The following is a 20,596-nucleotide window of genomic DNA, read 5'->3' on the forward strand; positions in this document are numbered from 1 at the left end:
TATACCGGGCAAAAGGGGTGTGGGGAGTGTTCATGGGTGCAGGGGGGTTGGGGGGAAATGAGGGTGCAGTAGAGTATGAGGGGGTATACAGGCAAAAAGGGTTGCAGGGAATGTTTGTGGGGTGTAGGGGTAAAATAAGGGGCAGGGGGTTTAAAGGGAGAAGTGGGGGTACAGGAGGAGACTATGGGAGGGTTACAGGCAGGAGAGGGGGTGCAGAGGGGGGGTGTCAGGGCCATGGGGGGGGGAATGGGGGCAGGGGGGTTGCTGGGGACAGAGGAGGCTCCGGGGTGCCTCGGTGCCTCACCACATCCCTCCTCGTCGGAGGCGTCGTGGCAGTCGGGCCGGCGGTCGCAGCGATATTCCAAGGCCACGCACTCCCCGCTCCCACAGGAGAACTCCCCCGCAGTGCAAGCGCGTGGCTGGGGGGTCACTGGGAACAGGGAGGGGGCACACGGTCAGGGGGTCACCCCAAAACATCCCCCCACCCCCGAATTCAGCCGGACATGAGCCAGCAGAGCAACACGGGTTGGGATGTGGTGCTCTGAGGCCTCCGGCCCCAAGCTGCTCCAGAGCACCCCAAAACCCCCTCAGGCTCCCCCCAGAGCCCCTCCCGGGCTCACCGGCTCCCAGGCGACGGAACTGGAAGCCCTGGGGGGAGGTGAGGTAGGAGGCGATGGAGCCGCCGGCCAGCAGGTCCCGCAGGACCCCCCCGAGCTGCGCCTCGTCCGCGTTGCCCTCGGAGCCCACGTCCAGCTCCACGAACACATCCCCGTCCAGCTGCCTGGGGGACAAGGGGTCAGCATCCCAGAACAGCCACGCTGCACCCCCAAATCAGCCCTGAGCCCCCAAACTGCCCACGTTGCACCCCATGAATTCCTCATCACCTCCAATCCACCCCATCACCTCCAAATGCCTCCGTCACCCCAAAACCTCCCTGCACTCCCAAAAGCTCTTCACTGCACCCTGAAATGTCCTCACTGCAACCCAAAAGCCCCTCTTTGCACCCCAAAACATTCCCATCACCGCCAATCCACCCCAACACCCACAAAACCTCTGTCTTCCCAAAAGCCCCTCATTGCACCCCAAAACTTCCTCACTGCACCCCAAAATATCTTAACTGCACCCCAAAAGGCTCTCATTGGATCCCAAAACATCCCCTTCACCTCCAATCTGCTCCATCTCCTCCAAAAATCTCCATCATCCCCCAAACCTCCCTGCACTCCCAAAAGCTCCTTACTGCACCCCAAAAATTCCTCATTGCACCCCAAAATCTCCCCAGAGGATGCCTTGCTCCCCCAGACCCCCGTTTTCCCAACCTTCCAAAACCCTCTGGGCCCTCCCAAACCCCCTAAGCCCGTCTGGACTCCCCCAGCCCCCCAAAGCTCCCCAAGCCCCCCACTCACTTGATGAAGACCACGCTGACCACCTGCTCCCCAGGCACTTTGTAATACTCTGACTCCAGCTGTTGGGGGGCAGGAAATGAGGGCTCAGGGTGGTCCCTTGGGTGCCGCCCCACCCCAGCACCCCCCGAGTGCCCCCAGTCCTCACCGTATCCACCACGGCCTCGGAAATCTCCCGAAACTCCTCGGAGTCAGGGTCCTCCAGCCGCGGGCTGTAGTCGATGCTGCGGGTGAAGTTCACCAGCGCCCGGAAATAAACTGGGGTGGGGAGTGCCAGAGTTGGGGCATGGGGTGCCAAAACTGGGGGGGTGGCAGCTGCACACCCAAAAAATCCCCCCCTGTGACCCTCACCCAGCTGTGACCCTCCCATCCAGATGTTCCTTCTGCTCCCCGGCTGTGTCGTTCCCCCCCCCACCCCGTGATTGGGATCCCACCCAAAAAAGCACAGGAGGAAGGAAAGTGGGGGTGCAGCAAGGGGGGGCCCCAAAAAGTGTCACTTACTGATCGGGGGGTCGTCCTCGGGCTCGGCCACCACCATGCCCGCGGGCGCGGGGCGGGGCCCGGGCGCTGCCCCCAGGGAGGAGGAGGAGGAAGAGGAAGAGGAGGAGGAGGATGAAGAGGAGACAGAGGTTGAGAGCGGTGCCAGCAGGGACCAGCCCGGGGCCAGGTGCCATCCAGTGTCCCCTTACCGGTGGGTGCCAGCCCGCTGCTGAGAGGCGGGGCCGTGACTGCCGGTGGCCAGGGAACACCGCTGCCATCCTCCCCGCTGCCATCTGCCGGGGCACAGCGTGAGGGTGGCACCCGCCCGCGGGTCCCCATGTGTGGGCACCCACCCACCCATGGTGGCACCCAGTGCCACATTTGCCACCAAATGCCACCAGATCCCAGTGCCACCCATGATGGGGGCCATGTGGTGGCACCAGGGGGGCATCCACATGTGTGCCACGCTCCCAGGGTGGCACACACCCATGGCAGCCACCACCTGGTGACATTTTACTGCCAGATGAGACCAGGTCCTAGTGCCATCTGCCCTGGGGACAACATGGGAGCACTCAGGGTGGTATCTACCCATGGTGACAGCCACTCATGGTGGCATTCACCCACGGTGACGCTCATCCACTCGGTGCCACTCTGCCACCATCTGCCACCAAATCCTGGTGGCATCTGTGATGGGGGCAGCATGAGTGGCATTCACTCACAGTGACATCCACCCACCCAGTGCCACCTTATCACCAGTCCAAGTGGCATCAACCACAATGAGGACAGCGCAAGCAGCATCCAGGTGGCACCCACGTGTCCAGTGCCACCTTAGTGCTGGATGCCATCAGGTCCATTTCCCATCTGGGAATGGGGACAGTTGAGCGAGTGGCACCCACGGTGGCACCAGCTGACGGTAACACTCCCCACCTGGTGACACCCATTCATGTCACACCCACCCATGGTGACATTCAGCAAAAGTGACTCCCACTGCTGGTGGCACCGACCCAGCTGGTGCCACTTTACCCCCAGGTCCCAGTGCCATCTGCAGTGGGGACTGTGCACGTGGCACCCAGGGTGGCATCAGGACCCACCCACCCTGGTGCCCCTGCTGTCCCCTCACCTCCAGAGGCCACCAGGTCCTCGTCATCTGACAGGTGCCGGTAGTAGCGCCGTCCCTGCGTGTCCCCAACGTGGTCGGCCACCGTGTCCTCGGGGAAGGCGTCGGCCCAGCCGCGGCTGCCGCCGGTGACCTGCGGGACGGGGTCACCGTGGAATGGGGCCACCATGGGACAGGGCCACCACGGGATGGGGCCACCCGCGGGACACGTCACCCGGGGGGGACGGGGGTGGGGGTGCGTGGCTGTGCGATGGCGTCACCGGGAAAAGGGAGCGGGATGAGCTCATCACACACCATCGGCATTCCTGCCGGCCCGGGATCACCGGCACGGGGACCGCTGGCCCGGGATCACCGGCACCGGGACTGCCGGCACCGGGACACGCATGTGCGGGCCCTGGGGCGTGTGCCAGGGAGCCCGGTGTGCACACGCGTGTGCAGCGACAGGGGAAGCGTGAGCACACGCGTTTGCACTGCTCCACGTGTGCGCTGACACGGGGACGGGCGCGTTCAGTGACACGGGGACACGCGTGCGCCGCCACACGCGGGGAGCGGACACGGGGACGCGCGTGCACGGTGACACGTGGCTGTGCACGCGCGTTTGCACGCTCCCTGCGCGCACCAGCACCGAGGCACGTCCACGGCCGGCCGTGCACGCGTGTGAGCGCACGCACATCGGCAGACACCCACAGGTGACCGTGCACGAACACTGGCACCGCCACACCCGCGCCCTGGCACACGCGTGTGCCCCAACCGGGCGTGCCCGGTGCCCGCGGGGCCGGGCACACGCGTGTGCGGCGCCCGGGTGCCCCCGCCCCGGCCCCGGCAGGAATCCGTCGCAGCAGCACTTTGCTGTGCAAACAAGCGCCGGGGGATTAGGCGGGCGCTGGGGGGGACGGGACACGGGGGGAACACGGGGGGACACGGGGGGGGCACGCGGGGCACGCGGCCACACGGATGGGAGACCCAGCACCCCAAGGGGTCTGGCTGGGGAGGCCCCTCGTGGGTGTCAGCCCGGCCCTCGTGCAAGGGGAAACTGAGGCACGAGGCCGTGTGTGCTTGGGGCGGCTGTGCTGCTCCCCAGATGTGCACGGAGCGTGCGGGTGCTCGGCCCCACATCCCCACGCGTGTACCCCGAGTGTGGGGGCTCTGCCATCGTCCCCACGCGTGTGGCTGCTCAGCCCCCGCACCCGCACCGAGCGTGCGGGGGCTCCGCCACCGTGTCCCCCACGCGTGCACCGAGCCCGTGGGTGCCAGCCCCTGCTCCCCAGCCCCTGCGTGCCTTGAAATCGCCCCCCACTCGTGCACCGAGCCCGTGGGTGCCCAGCCCCGGCGCCGCAGCCCCAGCCCGGCCGGAGGAAGGGCAGCTGCGTGTCGGGTGTCCGGCGGTGTCCGCGCAGGGTCGGGGACAATCCCCCTCTCCGGTTACCGGAAGCCTCTCCGCGCCGCGGCCCCGCACCCCCGGACGCCTGGGCCCCCCCGGACACCCGGGTCCCCCCCGCTGCCGCCGGGGCACCGCGCCCGGCCGGACGCCACGGCCCCGCCGCCGCTCACATTTTCCACTCCCCGGCCCAAATCCTGCCCCGCACTCTGGGGAAAAGTTGGGGGGAGGGAGGCGAGGAAGAGGAGGTTGAGGAAGCGCCACCCTGCCCACGTCCCGCTTCCAAACTGCACCCCAAATTGGGGGAACACCTCACACCCCCCTTATTTGGGTGCCCCCGCCAGTTTGAATGTCCGCCCCCACCAGTTTGGATGTTCCCTCACTAAAATCTGATGTGGCTCCTCAAATCTCGAAGTGGCCCCCAAATCTGGATGTGCCCCCCCCGTTAATTCATCCGGGCGAGGAAGAGGAGGTGACGCAGCACAAGAATAATAACCGGGGGGGGTTATTAATAGCAGTCCCCCCCGGCTTATTGTTCCCCCAAGGTCATGCTAAAAGGTGCTTTCCCCATGAAAAAACCCTGCTCCCCCCGCCCGGGGGTTCCCAAGGACCGAGCCACCCCCAGCTGGGGGTCACCCCAGGATTTGGGGGGGCTGCCAGCACAGCTGGTGGGACGCTGGTCCCGGGGGGGGCAGAGACAGCTGCTCTCCCCCCCACCCCCCCCAGCCGCCCCCGGGATTTGGGGGTGAAACAGCTGCGGGGTCAAAGCCACAGCCGGGCAGGCAGGGGGGCCCCAAATATGTGTCTGCCCTCCCCCCTCCCCCCTGCATTCCTCCCTGCTGGCATTGCCTAATTTATCCCGAAAGGACTCGGGCTGGGGGGGCCGATCCGGGCGGGTTTGGGGTAAATGGGTTTTGGAGGGGAGACTCTGTTTTTGGGGGGTGATTTTCTGCGCGGAGATTGGTGGGGTTTTGGGCAGGGAGAGGGATTTTGGAGAATGGAGATGAGTTGGAGGGGTTGATGGGTTTTGGGGGAGAAAATGGATTTTTGGGGGAAGGGATATGTGATTTTTTGGGGGGAAAACGGGTTTGGGGGGGAGATGGATATGGGGGTGGAGATGGGGTTTTTTGGGGGGATAGACAGATTTTCTGGGGGGAATTTTTTGGGGGAGTAGGTTCTTTTGTGGGATAACAGGACTTTTAGGGGGAGTGTCAGGTTTTCATGGCGAGGGGGAAACCCAGGAGTCCTGGCATGGACCCAGCGTCTGAGCTGACCTTCCTCCCCGCCTTCCTCCTCCTCCTCATCCCTGCCGGGCCATCTTTGGCGATGGGAAAGAGCCGAAGGCAAGAGGCCATGTGCGCTGCGGGCCCGGAGGGTCCCCGAGTGCCCCCGAGCACTCCCAGGCGGCCCCAAATGCCCCCAGGTAGCCCCAAATGCTCCCAGGTGTCCCCAAATGCCCCCAGGTGTGACAGGAGCCTCCCCAGCAGCGCGGGGTCCCCAGAGCGGCCGTGGCCGTGCCCCCCCCCGTGCGTGCCCCGGGCACACGCGTGTGCAGGAGCGCGGGAGGTGTGCGTGGGGTGTCCCCCCCTTCCCCAGCCCTTCCCCCCGGGCAGGGTGATCTTATCGCACATTCCTGCTTCGCCCTCCCCTTCCCCCCCACCAAATTAACTCTTCGCAGCCCTTGGAGGTGGCACCCCCGTGCCCCACCCCACGCCAAACCCCTCCGTGGGCCGCTTGGGAACCCCCCCCCCCCCTCACGCGTTTGGAGGGGGATGTACGGCCCAGCATCCCGGCCAGGGGGGGGATTGAGCTGCTCGGTCCCCAAATCCCCCCCTGTGCCTCAGCAGAATGGGGGGTGGGGGATGGTAAAGTGGGGATCCCCCCCCTTTGTCCCCGCCAGCCCCCCCGGACGTGGGTGGGAGCCCCACGGACAGCGGGGGGGCCGCGCTGCCAGCACGGCCTCGAGCACAAGGCCCCCTCTGTTCTCCACCCCGGGCACCCGCCCAACCCCAAACCACCCCCCTGGGACGGGGGGGCGGGGGGCACCCCAAAAGCAGGATGTAAGTGCCCCTGTAAGTGACCCCCACCCACGGCAGGGTGTGGGGGCGAGGGGGGGCTGGACCACCATGGGTGGATTTATGGGGTGATGGGAACCATCCCCACTCTGGGGTCATGGGGGACCCCAACTCCCTGAAGGAACAGGGTGGGGTGATGGAGACCCCCCCGAGCGGGACCCTCACACTGGGGTCATGGGGACCCCAGTTCCACAGGGGTATAGGGGTGGGTGACCCCATGTACCCCCAGCCCCAGGGGGACCTCAAGCCCCACAGAGGACAGGGAGGGGGACCCCACACACCCCATTCCCAGATGGGGCAGCGCACGGGAGAGGGACCCCACCTCTCCTTTGGGGGGCCACTGCAATTCCCAGATGGGACAGGGTGGGCCCTGGGGTCTTCACGTGATTCCGGTGCAGGGGGGGACCCCCAGTCCCTTAGGGAGGGGGGCAGGGTGTCAGGAATCCCCTGGTACAGGGGGGACACCCCAATCCCTTGAGGAACAGGGACCCCCACATCTCCTTGGTGTCCTGGGGGACCCCAATTCCGTGATAACAAGGATCTCAAGTCCTTCAAGAGACACAAACTCCGTGGGGGACCCCAACTCCTACAAGGATCCCGAACTCCGGGGAGGGGGTCCTAACTCCCCTAGGGGACCCCAACTCCTTTAGGGGACCCCAGCTCCGTGGTACCAAAATCCTTTAGAAGATCCCAAAACCGTGTGGGGACCCCAACTTCTTTAAGGGCCCCAAAGTACTTCAAGGGACCCCAAAACCACAGGGAGCTCACAACTGCTCTACGGGATTCCCGCTCCGGGGACCCCGACTCCTGTAGGGGACCCCAACTCCCACAAGGAATTCCAGCTCCCCGGACCCCGACTCATTTGGGGATTCCAGCTCCGTTGGGGGAGACTCCAGCTCCTGCAAGGGACCTCATTTCCTTTAAGAGACCCAAAGTCCGCGGGTAGAGACCCCAACTCCCTTCAGGTACCCCAGATCCTTTAGAGCTTCCCAACTCCTTCGCGGGACCCCAACTCCGGGGCCCCCAACTCCTTTCCGGGACCTCCCAGCTCGGCGAGGGGACCCCCAGCCCCCCGCGCTCCCGGGCCCCCGGCCCCACTCACCCCCAGGAGGGTCCCCAGCAGCACGAGGGTCCCCAGCGCCGCCGGGCCCCGCCGCCCCATCGCCGCTGCGGCCCCGCCGAGATCGCTCCGCTCGCCCCGCTCCGCTCCGGCCGCGCCNCGGCCCGCGGGGCGGGGCCGCGCAGCGCGCGCCCGCGGGGACACGGGGGGGCGGCGGGGACACGGCGGGACACCGCTGGGAACGGGCACGGGGACACGGGGACAGCCCCGGGAACTTGTGCGGGGACACGGGGACAGCCCTGTGAACGGGCACTGGGACACGGGGACACCCCCGGGAACGGGCACTGGGACACGGGGACAGACCTGTGAACGGGCGCGGGGACACGGGGACAGCCCCGGGAACGGGCACTGGGACACGGGGACAGACCTGTGAACGGGCGCGGGGACACGGGGACACTCTCGGGAACTGGCACGGGGACACGGGGACAGCCCCGGGAACTTGTGCAGGGACACGGGGACAGCCCCGGGCACGGGCACTGGGACACGGGGACACCCTGGGACCGGGCACTGGAACACGGGGACACTCCCGGGAACTTGTGCGGGGACACGGGGACACCCTGTGAACAGGCACTGGGACACGGGGACACCCCTGGGACCGGGCACTGGGACACGGGGACAGCCCCGGGCACGGGCACTGGGACACGGGGACAGCCCCGGGAACTTGTGCAGGGACACTGGGACACCCTGGGACCGGGCACTGGAACACGGGGACACTCCCGGGAACTTGTGCGGGGACACGGGGACACCCTGTGAACAGGCACTGGGACACGGGGACACCCCTGGGACCGGGCACTGGGACACGGGGACAGCCCCGGGCACGGGCACTGGGACACGGGGACAGCCCCGGGAACTTGTGCAGGGACACTGGGACACCCTGGGACCGGGCACTGGGACACGGGGACACTCCCGGGAACTGGCACGGGGACACGGGGACAGCCCTGTGAACGGGCACTGGGACACGGACGCACGTGGGACACCCCTGGGAACTTCTACAGGGACACGGGGAGACACCCCCGGGGAGCATTTGCAGGGACACGGGGAACGGGGAACACGGAGGGGCGCAGGGACACCGGGGCACAACTCTGGGGTCTTGCTCTGGGACACAGGGGACACCCCTGGGAGCTCTTGCAGGGACAGCAGGGGGACCCAGGGGGACACCCGGGGGTGCCGGGACACCTTGGGACACCCCGGGGAACTTGCACTGGGGTACGGGGTATCGGGGACAGCCCTGGAAACTTTTGCAGGAACACGGGGGGACACAGGGGGGAACTCTGAGAACTTAAACTGGGGCACGGGTGTTGAGGACAAGGGGGGACACCCCTGGGGACTTCCAGGAGGGCGTGAGGGTGTGTGGGGACATGGGCGTACACGGGTGGGCACCTCTGGACGTGGGTGCTTGGGGACACCGTGGGACGCTCCTGGGAACTTCTCCTGGGACCTGGAGGTGCATGGGGACACCATGGGGCAGCTGTGGGAATTTGCACAGGTACAAGCACAGGGACACGGGGCTGCGTGGCGACACCGTGGGACACTCCCGGGAACTCTAGGGGAACACAAGCGTGGGGGGAGAACGGGGATGCACATCTGGGAACTTTTATGGGGACAAGGGGTGCGTGGGGACACTGTGGAGCACCTTCAGGAACTGTTGTGGGGACATGGGACAAAATGGGGGTCATCCCTGGGAACTTTTACAAGGATGTGGGAGCACGTGGGAACACCTTGGGACACCCCTGGGAACTTAATGGGGACACAGGGGACACAGGGGTCACCCCTGGGAACTTCTACAGGGTCATGGGAGTGCATGGGGACACTGGAGGGGCATGGAGAACTCCTGTGGGAACTTCCACGAGGCTTCTGGGGTGCGTGGGGACCCCACAGCCCCCCGGGCACGTGAGGAAGTTTGGGAGCAATGGGGACATGGGGGGGGCTCCGGGAGTACCGGGGAGTGGGGGGGCTATGGGGGGCACAAGGGAATTAGAGGAGCTGTGAAGGGCTATAGGGGCTATGGGGGTACCAAGGGTGAGGGCCTATGGGGACACTGAGGTTTATAGGGTCTGTGGGGGGCACCAGGGGCATAAAGTGACACGGGGGGGCAATAGGGGTGCAGGGGGGCTGTGGGAGTCCTTGGGGTACAGGACAGTAGGGGGGTGTATGGGGAACACAGGAAGCATGGCAGATATAGGGGGGCTCTGGGGGCACAGGGGTTTAAAGGGTCTAGGGGTGTTTGTAAGGGCTGTGGGTTCTGGGAGGGGGGTGAGTATGAGGGCCAGGGGCGGGCAGAGTGGGCTACCAGGGGCATATGGGGGGCACAGGCACTAGGGGCTGTGGGAGGGGGTGCCTATGCCATAGGGGCCATGGGAACATGGGGGGACACAAGGCTGGCTGGAAGGGGCTGTGGGGGCAGTAGAGGTGATCAGGGGGCTGTGGGGCACAGGGGTAGTTCTGGGGGTCTGGGAGGAAGGATATATGGGCCCATATAGTCCATGGGGGCTGTAGGAGCCATATGGGGACACCAGGGACATGGGGACTATGGACCTGGGATGGCTGTAGGGGCTCTGGGGGTCCAGGAGGGGAGGGTGTGTGGGGCACTGAGCCCGTGAGGGCTATAGGAGCCATGTGGGCACACCAAAGGCACAGGGAACATGGGGGGACAGGGCTGGTTGTAGGGGCTTGGGGGCTCCAGGGCCCAGGGGTGGGGAGGGATGTGTGAGGGCAGAGGGGTCTGAGGGGCCACCAGGGGCACAGGGAATGTGGGGCCAGGGGGGCACAGGGTGGTTGTGGTGGCTGGGAGGGTACAGGGGGTCGCAGGGGCTCTGGGAGGCACAGAGGTGACTGTGGGGCACACAGAGGGATGTGGGGACTGTGGGGGGCACGGGGTCATGGGGGCTAAGGGGGGCATGGGGCAGTTAGAGGGACTGTGGGGGGCCCTGGGGGACCAGAGGGCCTGGGGTGGCCATGGGGCACTCTGGGGGTACGGGGCAGTAGCAGCAGCAGGGACAGGGGGTTTGGGATCTGTAGGGTCCCCAGTGGCTGGGTGCCAGTGCCACGTCCCCCCAAGGCCAAGGTTAATGTTTAACCCCCAGCAAGACCCAGCTGGGCACCGGGTGCCCGTTCCCAGCGGTGCCCTTGGGGCTCCGGTGCCGGCGGGGATTTAAGGCCGGCGGGTGCCCGGGACAGCCACACTTGAGCCATGGCTGCGATGCTGAGCCTTGTCCTGCTGCTGGTGGCCGGCGGTGAGGTGTCCCCTGACCCCCCCGTGTCCCGCGGCTCGGGTGGGTGCCCGGTGGGTGACGGTGCCGTGTCCTGCAGGTGCTCGCGCCGCGGTGCTGCCGGACTCCAGGGTGGTCAATGGGCAAGATGCGGAGCCCTACAGCTGGCCCTGGCAGGTGAGGGGACAGGGGGACACGGGGACAGGGGGACGGGGGCAGCGGCGCCCGTGTGGGGGGACGGTGGCACCCAGCGGTGTCTCCCCCCCAGATCTCGCTGCAGTACGAGCGGGACGGCACCTTCCGCCACACCTGCGGGGGCACCTTGATCGCGGCCAACTGGGTGATGACGGCCGCGCACTGCATCTCGTGAGGGCACCGGGGCTGCGGGACCGCGCTGCGGGATGGGATAGGGAATGGGGCTGCGGGATGGGATAGGGAATGGGAGAGGGAATGGGATAGGGAATGGGGCTGCGGGGTGGGATAGGGAATGGGGCTGCGCGATGGGATAGGGAATGGGGCTGCGGGATGGGATAGGGAATGAGGGCTGTGGGATGGGGCTGTGGGATGGGGCTGGGGGGCAGGGAGGAGTGCAGAGGGCTGCATGGAGGAGACGCGGGGTGCAGAAATGGGTGTTGGGGTGCAGAAGTGGTGTTGGGGTACGTGTTGCAGAAGTGGATACAGGGGTACGTGTGGGGTGCAGGGATGGGTGCAGAAGGGCACCAGAGTGCATGGAGGGGTGCATGGAGGGGTGCAGGGTGCAGGGGTCAGTGCAGGAGGGGTGCAGGGAAGGGTACAGGTGGAGAGGTGAGTGTAGTGGGAGTTTGGGGTGAAGGGAGTGCAGAAGGGCCACAGGAGGGTATGTGGGGCTCAGGGGTCGGTGCAGGAGGGGATGTGGGGCGCAGGGAGGGGTGCAGGAGGGGATGTGGGGCACAGGGATGGGTGCTGCAGTGCAGGGATGGGTGCATGGAGAGGGTTCATCGGGGTACAGGGGGTCCTGGGTAAAGCAGGGGTGCAGTGGGGTGCAGGAAGGGAGTCCTGAGTGCAAGACGGGGTTCGGGGAGCAGGGAGGGCATTCCCGGTGCAGGGAGGGGTTGCCACATGCGTTAAGGAGTGCATGGATGGGGTGAGAAGTGCAAAGTGGGTGCAGGGAAGGGGCTCAGAGGGCAGGGAGGTGAGTTTGGGCACAGGGCGGGTGCACGGGGAGGTGCAGGGTGGGGGTTCAGGTGCAGGGCGGAGGGTTTGGTGCAGGAAGAGTTTCAGGGTGCAGAGAAGATGGGGTTCAGGGTGCAGAGAGGTGAGTTTGGGTGCAGACTTGGTGCATGGAGTGGTGCAGGACGGGGATTTAGGGCGCAGAGCAGAGCGTTTGGGTGCGTGAAAGGGTCCCGGGTGCAGGAGGGATGCCGAGGGGGGGCCGCAAGCGCTGATCCCCCCCTTTCCTGGCAGCAAATCCCGCACCTACCAGGTGGTGCTGGGCGAGTACGACAGGAGCACTGGGGAGGGCCCCGAGCAGAGCATCCCCGTGAACTCCGACGACATCTTCGTGCACCCCAAGTGGCTCAGCTTCTGCGCGGCCTGCGGGTGAGCGGGGTCCCTGGGGGGCTGGGGACGCCGCGCCCCCCGGCCGCCCCTCTGACCCGTGTCCCTGCGCGCAGCAATGACATCGCGCTGATGAAGCTGCAGCGGCCGGCCGTGCTCTCGGCGCAGGTGCAAGTGGGGCGGCTGCCGCCCGCCGGCTCCGTGCTGCCCAACGGGTACCCCTGCGTGCTCAGCGGCTGGGGACTGCTCACCAGTGCGTCTGGCCGCAGGGACAGCCGGGGAGGGCTGCGGAGGGCAGGAGGGATGGACGGAGGGATGGACGGGGAAATGGACAGAGGGATGGACAGAGGGATGGAGGGGGAAATGGATGGGAAGATGGAGGGAGAGATGGGGGACGGGCATATGGGGAGATGTATGGGGAATGGCTGGGGAGATGGAGAGAGGGGATGAGGGACATAGGGGATGAATAGAGGGATTGATAGATGTGGGGTGGATGGGATGGGGAGATGGAGGGAGGGATGGCCAGGGAGATGGTTGAAGGGGTGGCAGGATGCAGAGGTAAGGGAGGGTTGGGTGGAGGGATAGAGAACGGATGGGGAGATGAATGGGGAGGTGGAGGGAGGGTTGGAGGGATGGAGGGATGATGGATGGATGGATGAGGGACGGATGGATGGATGGATGATGGATGGATGGATGGGGGATGGATGGATGATGGATGGATGGATGGATGGATGGATGGATGGATGGACGGATGGATGATGGATGGATGGATGGATGGATGGATGATGGATGAATGGATGGATGGACGGATGGATGGATGGATGGATGGATGATGGATGAATGGATGGATGGACGGATGGATGGATGGATGGATGGATGATGGATGAATGGATGGATGGACGGATGGATGGATGGATGGATGGATGATGGATGAATGGATGGATGATGGATGGATGATGGATGGATGATGGATGGATGATGGATGGATGATGGATGGATGGGGCGCCGTGGGCACATCCCGGGTACTCGGATCCCACAGCTGGGGGGTCGCTGCCGGACCGGCTGCAGCAGGCAGAGCTGCCCGTGGTGGATTATGAGCACTGCACCCAGCCCGACTGGTGGGGCGTCCTGGCCATCCGCCGAACCATGATCTGTGCCGGCGGCGCTGAGAAGTCTGGATGCAATGTGGGTACTGCTCCGGGGGGAGGGGGGCACATCCCGGGCCCCCTGTGGTGCTGACCCTGCCTCATCCCACACCTCAGGGCGACTCCGGGGGACCCCTGAACTGCCAGGCTGAGGATGGCACCTGGGAGGTCCACGGCATCGCCAGCTTCGTGTCGGCCCTGGGCTGCAATGCCGCCAAGAAACCCACGGTGTTCACCCGCGTGTCCGCCTTCGAGGACTGGATTGAAGAGGTGGGCACAGGCTGCCAGGGGGAAAGGAAGGGGATCCTGGGTTGTCAGGGTGCAAGAGTGCCAGAGAATTGGGATATCATGGTGTCAGGATGCCAGGGAACTTGGGTACCATGGTGCTGGGGAATTGGGATGCCGTATCGGGGTACTGGTTGCCAGGGCAATGGGGTACCAGGGCTCTGGAGTGCTGGGGTAGCGGGGCACCAGGGGGAAAAGGGGCCAGGCTGCTGGGCTGCCATGGTGCCGGGGTGTTGGTGTACCAGATTGTTGGGTGCAGAGGGTTGGGGTGCTCTGATGCTGGGGTACCAGAGGATGGAACTGTCAGGGTGCCATGGTGCTGGGGTACCAGCTGTCAGTGCCACAGTGCCAGGGTAAAAGTGCTCTGGGGTGCTGGGATGCTGGAGTGCCAGGGTACCAGGCTGCTGGGTGCCAGGGCAGTGGGGTACCAAAGTGCCAGGGCACAGATGTGCCACAGCACTGGGGTGCTTGGGTATTGTGGAGCTGAGGAAAAAGGGCTCTGAGTTGCTGAGATGCCAGGACAATGGGGGCCAGGGGGTGGGGAGTCAGGGTACCATGGCACCAGGTCTCTGTGGTGCCATGTTGCTGGGCTGCCAGGACAAAGGTTTGCCAGAGCTCTGGGGTGATGGGTACCAGGGTGCTGGGTTCTGGGGTCCCAGGGAATGGGGGTGTCAGGGCGATGGGGTACCAGGGCTCTGGGTTCTGGGGAGCCATGGTGCTGTGGCGCTGAGCTGCTGGGCACTGGTGTGCCAGACTCCTGGGGTGTTGGGATGCCATAGTGCTGAGGTGATGGGGTGCCAGGGTGTTGGGTTATTAGAGTGTTGGGGTGTCCAGGTGTTGGGGTACTGTCCTCCTGTCTGAGAAGCTTCTCCCTTCCAGACCATTAGAAACAACTGAGCATGGCAGCGTCCTTGTCATCGACCCCCCCAGCCTAGCATTAGGCAAATAAACCACGACTGCTGGCACCACTGTGTCCTTGTGGTCCTTGTGCTGGGGAGGGGTCTGGGGCTGCACCATTACCAGCAGATAGTTCTGGGAGCACCCCGATGTGCCCAGTGTCACAGGGATGGACACCCAGAGGTACTCAGACACGATGGGGATAGACACTGACAGGTGCCCAGATGCCGTGGGGATGGCACCCTCAGACACCCAGATCCCACAGGGATGAGTACCCGGGTGCCACAGGGATGGGGAGCCTCAGACACTCCGGTGACACAGCAGCAAGCACCCCGAAGCGCCCTGTGCCATGGGCATGGGCACCTGCTGCCAAAGACACCCCAAGACACCTCGGCGCGGTGGCTCTGGGTGCCCTGAGGACACCGGCACTGCCCCGGTGCCACGGTGACGGGCACCCAGTGATGGGCTGTGCCCCCACGGGGCTGGGCCCCCCCGGGGCTGCGGGACGGCCCCCTTGGGGTGCCCCAGGGCTGGACGCCCATGGCCGTGGCCCTCCTGTCCTGGCTGTCGCTTCGCAACCGCCGGCACCAGCGCGTGACCAGCGAACAAAGAGCCCTTTCACCGGCGCCCCCGCCGTGACCAGCACCCTGGGACCCCCCAACGGGCACCCCAGGGCCCTCCCCTCACCCTGGGACCCCGCAACCATGGGCTCTGCAGCACCCCCCAATTCCCGCCGGGATCTGGGTGGAAAATTCCAGCACCAGGGCTGTATAAGTTTTATGGGCTCCTTGTCACCGTGTCCTCGGGGACCTTTGCTCTCCCGCTGGTGGCCCCGGCGTCGCCTGCCCCGGCAGCCCCTCGCTATCGCCGGCCCTTTGCTCCAGGGGAGGGGGAGGCCGAGCTCCCCCAGCTCGTGACACCCTTGCACAAGTTGGGGCCACCTGGCACAGGCCCAGGGTGGCGGAAAAGGGGACCCAGCCCAGCGCAGGGGGTGAGGGTGGGGGACACCAGCTGTGCCCCCCATGCTATGGCTGTGAATTGTTGGTGGGATGGCACCGGGTGGTGACACCTTTTGGGTGCAATCACCCTGTGGTGGCAGTGGGGTGCAGGGACAGGTGTGGCAGTGCCAGGGGCTGGTGTGGGGGTGTGGGACTGGTGTGGGTGTCGTGGGACTGGTGTGGATGCTGTGAGTGCCATGGTGCTACAAGCATGGCACAAATACAGGTGGTACACACCTGGCAGAGGTCCTGTGAGAGAGGCGTGCATGCTGTGAGTGAGGGGTGGGTGCTGTGAGCCTGGCAAGGGCAATACAAAGCACGGTGTGAGTCCTGTTAGCCTGCCAGGGGGGTTGTGAGCAGGATATGGGTGCTGTGAGCCTGGCAAGGGCAATACAAAGCACGGTGTGAGTCCTGTTAGCCTGCCAGGGGGGTTGTGAGCAGGATATGGGTGCTGTGAGCCTGGCAAGGGCAATACAAAGCACGGTGTGAGTCCTGTTAGCCTGCCAGGGGGGTTGTGAGCAGGATATGGGTGCTGTGAGCCTGGCAAGGGCAATACAAAGCACGGTGTGAGTCCTGTTAGCCTGCCAGGGGGGTTGTGAGCAGGATATGGGTGCTGTGAGCCTGGCATGGGTGCTGTGAGGGGGAGGTGGGTGCTGTGAGCCTGGCATGGGTGCTGTGAGGGGGAGGTGGGTGCTGTGAGGGTGGGGTGGGTGCTGTGAGCCTGGCAAGGGCAATACAAAGCACGGTGTGAGTACTGTTAGCCTGCCAGGGGTGTTGTGAGCAGGATATGGGTGCTGTGAGACTGGCACGGATGGTGCAATCCTGGGATGGGCTCTGAGAGCCTGGCATGTGTTCCATGAGTGCGGGATGGGTGCTGGAGTGTGGGATGGGTGCTGGGGGTGTGGGATGGGTGCCATGAGCTGGGTGTGGGTGGTGTGAGCCTGCCAAAGGGGCTCCAAAGCTGGCAAAGGTGCTGTGAGCATGGCACGGGTGGTCCACACCTGGACAAGGTGAGGAGTGAGCCTGGAATCAGTGCTGTGCCACTGATCCAGGTGTTACCAGAGTGACAAGGGAGCTGTGAGCCTGTGCAGGTGTTATCAGTGAGACGCCCGTGCTGTGAGTGTGATACAGGTGCTATCAGTGCACCATGGGTGCTGCCAGCCCGGTCCTGCTGTTGTGGGCACGGTGTGGGTGCTGCGAGCCTGGCACCAGTGCTGCGGCTGGGCACGGGTGCTGCGAGCCTGGCACGGGTGTGTGTGCCACCCCCTACGCGCTGCAGGGTTGGCACAAGCACTGCAAGCCTGGCACCGGTGCTGCGAGCCTGGCGTGGGCACTGGGAGGCTGGCAGGGGCGCTGGGAGGCTGGCAGGGGCACCGCGAGCCTGGCATGGCCCCCCGGCCCCCCGGGGCAGCTCCTCCCTCGCCGGTGGTGCCAAGCGGCTGCGAACCCCCCGTGTCCGTGTCCGTGGCCTCTGGCCGGACCCACCCCCGCCGGGTGACTCAGCCCGAGAGGCTTTTCCTTATATAACGCGGCACCGCGCGGAGCCCCACGGAGCGGCCCCTGCCTCAGTTTCCCCTCGCCGGGGCGTCACTGTCACTGCTGCCACAGCCGCCGCTGCCATGTGGATGGTGTCACCGCCGGTCGGTAAGTGTCACCTGGATGATAATCGGCCCCTTTGCGACGTGTCCCCCATCCCTAAAAATCATCATTTGGAGGGGGTTAGTAGAAAAATTAGGGTTATTGGGGCAGAAAACTGTAAAATACATGCATTGCCCCCCCAAATAGGTTAACTTTGCACTTGCTGTGGCTGAACCCCTTTTCCCTGTGCCTTGGGGGGGCTGAGATAGCCCTGGGGGCACAACCCCCTCCTAACGCACCTGGGAAGAACCAAAATCACCTTGCTTTGCCCCCAAAGTAGGGATAAAAGCAGCGGGAGCTGCGCAGGGCTAAGGAATTCCCTCCCATCCCGGCACTTGGATTTTGGGGCGAGAAACTCCAGGGTCGGGCGAGCTCGGGAGCCCCGGCTGTGCCCGGGTGCTGTGACGCTCACAGGTGCCTGGATCCGGTGCTGCGACAGCTCCGGAACATTCCCGGGGCCCCGATCCTGCCCGGCGCTGGGAAGGGACGGCAAATCCCGAAAATGTAGCTGTCGAAAATCCCCAAACTCACCCCAAACTGAGGGATAAAGGTGGGGAGCAGCACCCAGCACGGCCTCAGGCCCCCCAAAAGTGCCCGGTTCCGGCAGGAGCGGAGCGCCGTGCGGGGCTCAGGGGGGATTTCCCCGGCTCAGCCCGTGCCGGCGGCTCCGGGCGCGGTGTCCAAAGGTCGCTCCCGGCTCGGAGCCGCCGACCCCCGGCACCTCGGCTCTCCCGCGGCTCTTCCTGGTTTTCCCACCTGGGGAGCTGTTCTGGTGGCATTCCGGCGACGGAGCGGCTCGGGGGGGCTCTGAGGGGGCTCGGGGGGTTTGTCTTGCTCTGACGTGCTGTTTTCTTTCAGATGAAGGATCTGCCTGGCTTTGGGACACGGCAAAGGCGGGGGGCAAAGGACAGGACCCTTAAATTCTTTCCCTAAAGCTTAGCCCGATAGGTATATAAGATCCATAGAGCTTAAACCGGGGTTGGCTTTTAGTCTAAGCTTGGGTTTGGCTTAATTTGTCTTTATTTTATTATATTTTACGGTTCTTTTATTCATTTCTTTGCTTTTTTGGCCTCTTTTATTCCATTTTTGGCCGCCGGTGGGGAGCTCAGCAGCAGAGCTTGCACAAATCAATCCCCTGCTGCTTCCTAAACAGATTTTGGGGGATTTTGGTTTGAGGAGGGGGACCCCCTGCACCAACCTGCTATGTTTTGGGGGGGCTGTAGCCCCTCCCTGGTTGGAACACGCTGGGGGTTGTAGGTATTTTCCAGTCCACCAAGAAGCTGGTGCTGAGCGAGCAAGCGGGACGGGGCCGGGCACTGGAATTCCTCCGGAAAAACGCGGCCAACGGGCTCTCCGTGGCCAACCTCCTGGCTGGGCTCTCCTCCATCCTCTGCAGCGTCAACAGGTGGGGGAAACCGGGAAAAACGGGGTGAAAAACGGGGCTGGGGAGTGGGGGTCACCCTGGCTGTGCTCTCCCTGTGGCCAAGCTGGCGGGCAGGCTCCCCTCCAGCCTCTGCAGCTTCAATAGGTGGGGAAAAAACAGGGGAAATGGGATAAAAACAGAGGAAATGTGGTGAAAAATATGCATGGAATTTGGAGTCACCCTGGTTTTTCTGGAAAAAAGGGGGAAATGGGAGGGCAAAGATGATAGAAAAGTGTGGTTTACTGGAAAAAGGGGGAAAGGGGGGGAGGAAAGAAGGAAATAGGGTGAAAATTGGGTAGAAAAGTGGGGGACACTGTGGTTTGGCTCTCTCCATGGTCAAAGGCTCCTCACCTTTGGCCTCTGCAGCATCAATAGATGAGGGAGGAAAATGGAGGAAATGGGCTGAAAAGGGGTGGAAAAGAGGGTTGAGAAGTGGGGGTCACCCCAGTTTTTCTGGAAAATGGGGGAAATGTGATGAAAAAGGAGGAAATATGCTGAAAAATGTGTAAATGTGGTGAAAAGAGTTGGGAAGTGGGGGTCACCTTGGATCTGCTCCCTCCATTGGATCTGAGGTCAGGCTCTCCTCCATCCAAAGGAAGTGGACAGGGCAGAAGAGGGAAAATGGGGAAAAAAAAGAAAAGGAAAAAGCAGGTTGTAAAGTGGGGATCACCCTGCTTCTGCCAGCCTCTGAGGTCAGGCTCTCCTCCATCCAAAGGAAGTGGACAGGGCAGAAGAGGGAAAATGGGGAAAAAAAAGAAAAGGAAAAAGCAGGTTGTAAAGTGGGGATCACCCTGATTCTGCTGGAAAAAAGGGGAAAGAAGGCAAAGATAGGATGTGTGGAGATCATCCCAGTTTTGCTCTCTCTGTGGCCAACCTGGTGGCTGGGCTTACCTCCACTCTCAACAGATGGGGCTAAACAAGGGAGAAATGGGATGAAAAAGAGGGGAACAGGGGCTGAGAAATGGGGTTTCCCCCCAGGCAATACCAGTACTCCTGCTGGCTGCTGCTCCTGGGCTTCCTGCTGGATCTGGCCGACGGGGCCGTGGCCCGGCAGCTCGACGCCTGCTCGGCACTGGGTGAGTGCGTCCCCCCGGCCCAGGGGTGACCCCAGGGGCGTCCCCTGTGCCCGGTGCCCACCTGGCACCTGCCCCTGGCTGCCCCCACAGGTGCCAAGCTGGATGACTTTGCCGATTTCACCACGTTCGGGCTGGGCACGGCGCTGTTGCTGCAGCCCCAGGGTGTGCTGGGGGGGCTGCTGACCCTCGCCTACGTGCTGGCCGTCTTCGCCCGCCTCTGCTTCTTCTCCAGCGGTAAGATGAGCCCCTGGGGGTGGGGGGCCTGGGGTTTTAGCCCCCACATTGAACTCCTGACACCCCACAGGGATCCCCTTCACCTACCGAGGGCTGCCCTGCCCCTACGCCTCGGCGCTGCTGGTCAGCACCTTCCTGCTCACCGGGGGACACGTGGCCCTGCTCCGCGTCGCCGCGGCTGCCATGGTCCTGTTCATGGCCGACTGCGGCTTCTACCCCCACGACAGGGTGCTGGAGTCACAGCTCTGGAAGAAACTGGTTTATGCTGGAGGTAAGGACGGGGACGGCCCACTCGGGATGGTGGTGCAGGGAGGCAGAGCAGATCCCCAAGGATTCTCCCGCTCCCTAGGGGTGGTGGCTGTCCTGCTGGCACCGACGGCGGTGGCTGCGGTTTATTGCCTGGCCTGGGCCACGTCCTACATCGTCTTCCCCTTCGCCCTCTGGAGCTGCAAGGCCTGAGCCCTCCCTAGAGCCTAGTAAAGCCTTCCTCATCCTCATCCTTATCTCCTCGTCCTTGCTTCGCGTGCTGCTTCCTCCCTTCGCTCTTCCCACTGAATCCAGGTGGCAAAAGGAGCCTGCTAAGGT

General features: G+C 64.3%; 3 protein-coding genes across 9 annotated transcripts in view; 2 read left to right on the top strand and 1 right to left on the bottom strand.

The window, feature by feature from the left end:
• Positions 1-7,677, bottom strand: part of HSPG2 (heparan sulfate proteoglycan 2) — a 41,664-nt gene extending 33,987 nt beyond the window's left edge. For 2 of the 4 annotated variants that reach the window (XM_041419407.1, XM_041419409.1), the window contains exons 1-8: positions 7,553-7,636; positions 3,001-3,130; positions 2,090-2,173; positions 1,902-1,967; positions 1,549-1,658; positions 1,404-1,462; positions 621-781; positions 305-430 (exon numbers count right to left, since the gene is read on the bottom strand). In XM_041419407.1, coding sequence (XP_041275341.1) covers positions 305-430; positions 621-781; positions 1,404-1,462; positions 1,549-1,658; positions 1,902-1,967; positions 2,090-2,173; positions 3,001-3,130; positions 7,553-7,612 — 796 coding nt within the window. In that variant the 5' untranslated portion in view covers positions 7,613-7,636. Of the gene's footprint in view, positions 1-304; positions 431-620; positions 782-1,403; positions 1,463-1,548; positions 1,659-1,901; positions 1,968-2,089; positions 2,174-3,000; positions 3,131-7,552 lie in introns of all 4 variants that reach the window. The other 2 variants (XM_041419406.1, XM_041419408.1) reach the window with 2 other exon arrangements.
• Positions 7,678-8,933: 1,256 nt separating this feature from the next.
• On the top strand, positions 8,934-14,697 carry CELA3B (chymotrypsin like elastase 3B). Of its 4 annotated transcripts, none has more exons than XM_041419517.1 (9): positions 8,934-9,056; positions 10,654-10,803; positions 10,880-10,956; positions 11,048-11,145; positions 12,223-12,357; positions 12,432-12,568; positions 13,355-13,500; positions 13,578-13,730; positions 14,625-14,697. In XM_041419517.1, exons 2-9 carry the CDS (start codon positions 10,761-10,763, stop codon positions 14,640-14,642), a joined length of 807 nt encoding a protein of 268 aa, XP_041275451.1. In that variant the 5' UTR covers positions 8,934-9,056; positions 10,654-10,760; the 3' UTR covers positions 14,643-14,697. The 4 variants fall into 4 exon arrangements, with proteins under 4 accessions (XP_041275451.1, XP_041275452.1, XP_041275450.1 ...); XM_041419518.1 differs by having other exon boundaries at positions 8,946-9,014; XM_041419516.1 differs by lacking the exon at positions 8,934-9,056 and adding an exon at positions 9,336-9,429.
• A 485-nt stretch (positions 14,698-15,182) lies between these two features.
• Positions 15,183-20,493, top strand: TMEM269 (transmembrane protein 269). Its single transcript, XM_041419830.1, has 6 exons — positions 15,183-15,236; positions 18,502-18,683; positions 19,680-19,777; positions 19,868-20,011; positions 20,082-20,282; positions 20,361-20,493. The coding sequence occupies exons 1-6, from the start codon at positions 15,183-15,185 to the stop codon at positions 20,468-20,470; spliced, it is 789 nt and encodes a 262-aa protein (XP_041275764.1). The 3' UTR covers positions 20,471-20,493.
• The last annotated feature ends 103 nt before the right edge of the window (positions 20,494-20,596 follow it).

This window comes from Onychostruthus taczanowskii, unplaced genomic scaffold (assembly GCF_017590055.1).
Source record: "Onychostruthus taczanowskii isolate IOZ18803 unplaced genomic scaffold, ASM1759005v1 scaffold61, whole genome shotgun sequence".
Lineage (NCBI taxonomy): Eukaryota > Metazoa > Chordata > Aves > Passeriformes > Passeridae > Onychostruthus > Onychostruthus taczanowskii.

What these genes read in the sequence shown, in the direction of transcription:
- CELA3B (XM_041419517.1), top strand. Translation starts at nt 10,761, where the DNA reads ATGGCTGCGATGCTGAGCCTTGTCCTGCTGCTGGTGGCCGGCG. An exon ending in AGCTTCTGCGCGGCCTGCGG is followed by an intron (nt 12,358 to 12,431) that starts GTGAGCGGGGTC and finishes CCCTGCGCGCAG; the next exon opens with CAATGACATCGCGCTGATGA. An exon ending in CGGCTGGGGACTGCTCACCA is followed by an intron (nt 12,569 to 13,354) that starts GTGCGTCTGGCC and finishes CGGATCCCACAG; the next exon opens with CTGGGGGGTCGCTGCCGGAC.
- TMEM269 (XM_041419830.1), top strand. Translation starts at nt 15,183, where the DNA reads ATGGCCGTGGCCCTCCTGTCCTGGCTGTCGCTTCGCAACCGCCGGCAC. An exon ending in CCTCTGCTTCTTCTCCAGCG is followed by an intron (nt 20,012 to 20,081) that starts GTAAGATGAGCC and finishes GACACCCCACAG; the next exon opens with GGATCCCCTTCACCTACCGA. An exon ending in GAAACTGGTTTATGCTGGAG is followed by an intron (nt 20,283 to 20,360) that starts GTAAGGACGGGG and finishes CCCGCTCCCTAG; the next exon opens with GGGTGGTGGCTGTCCTGCTG.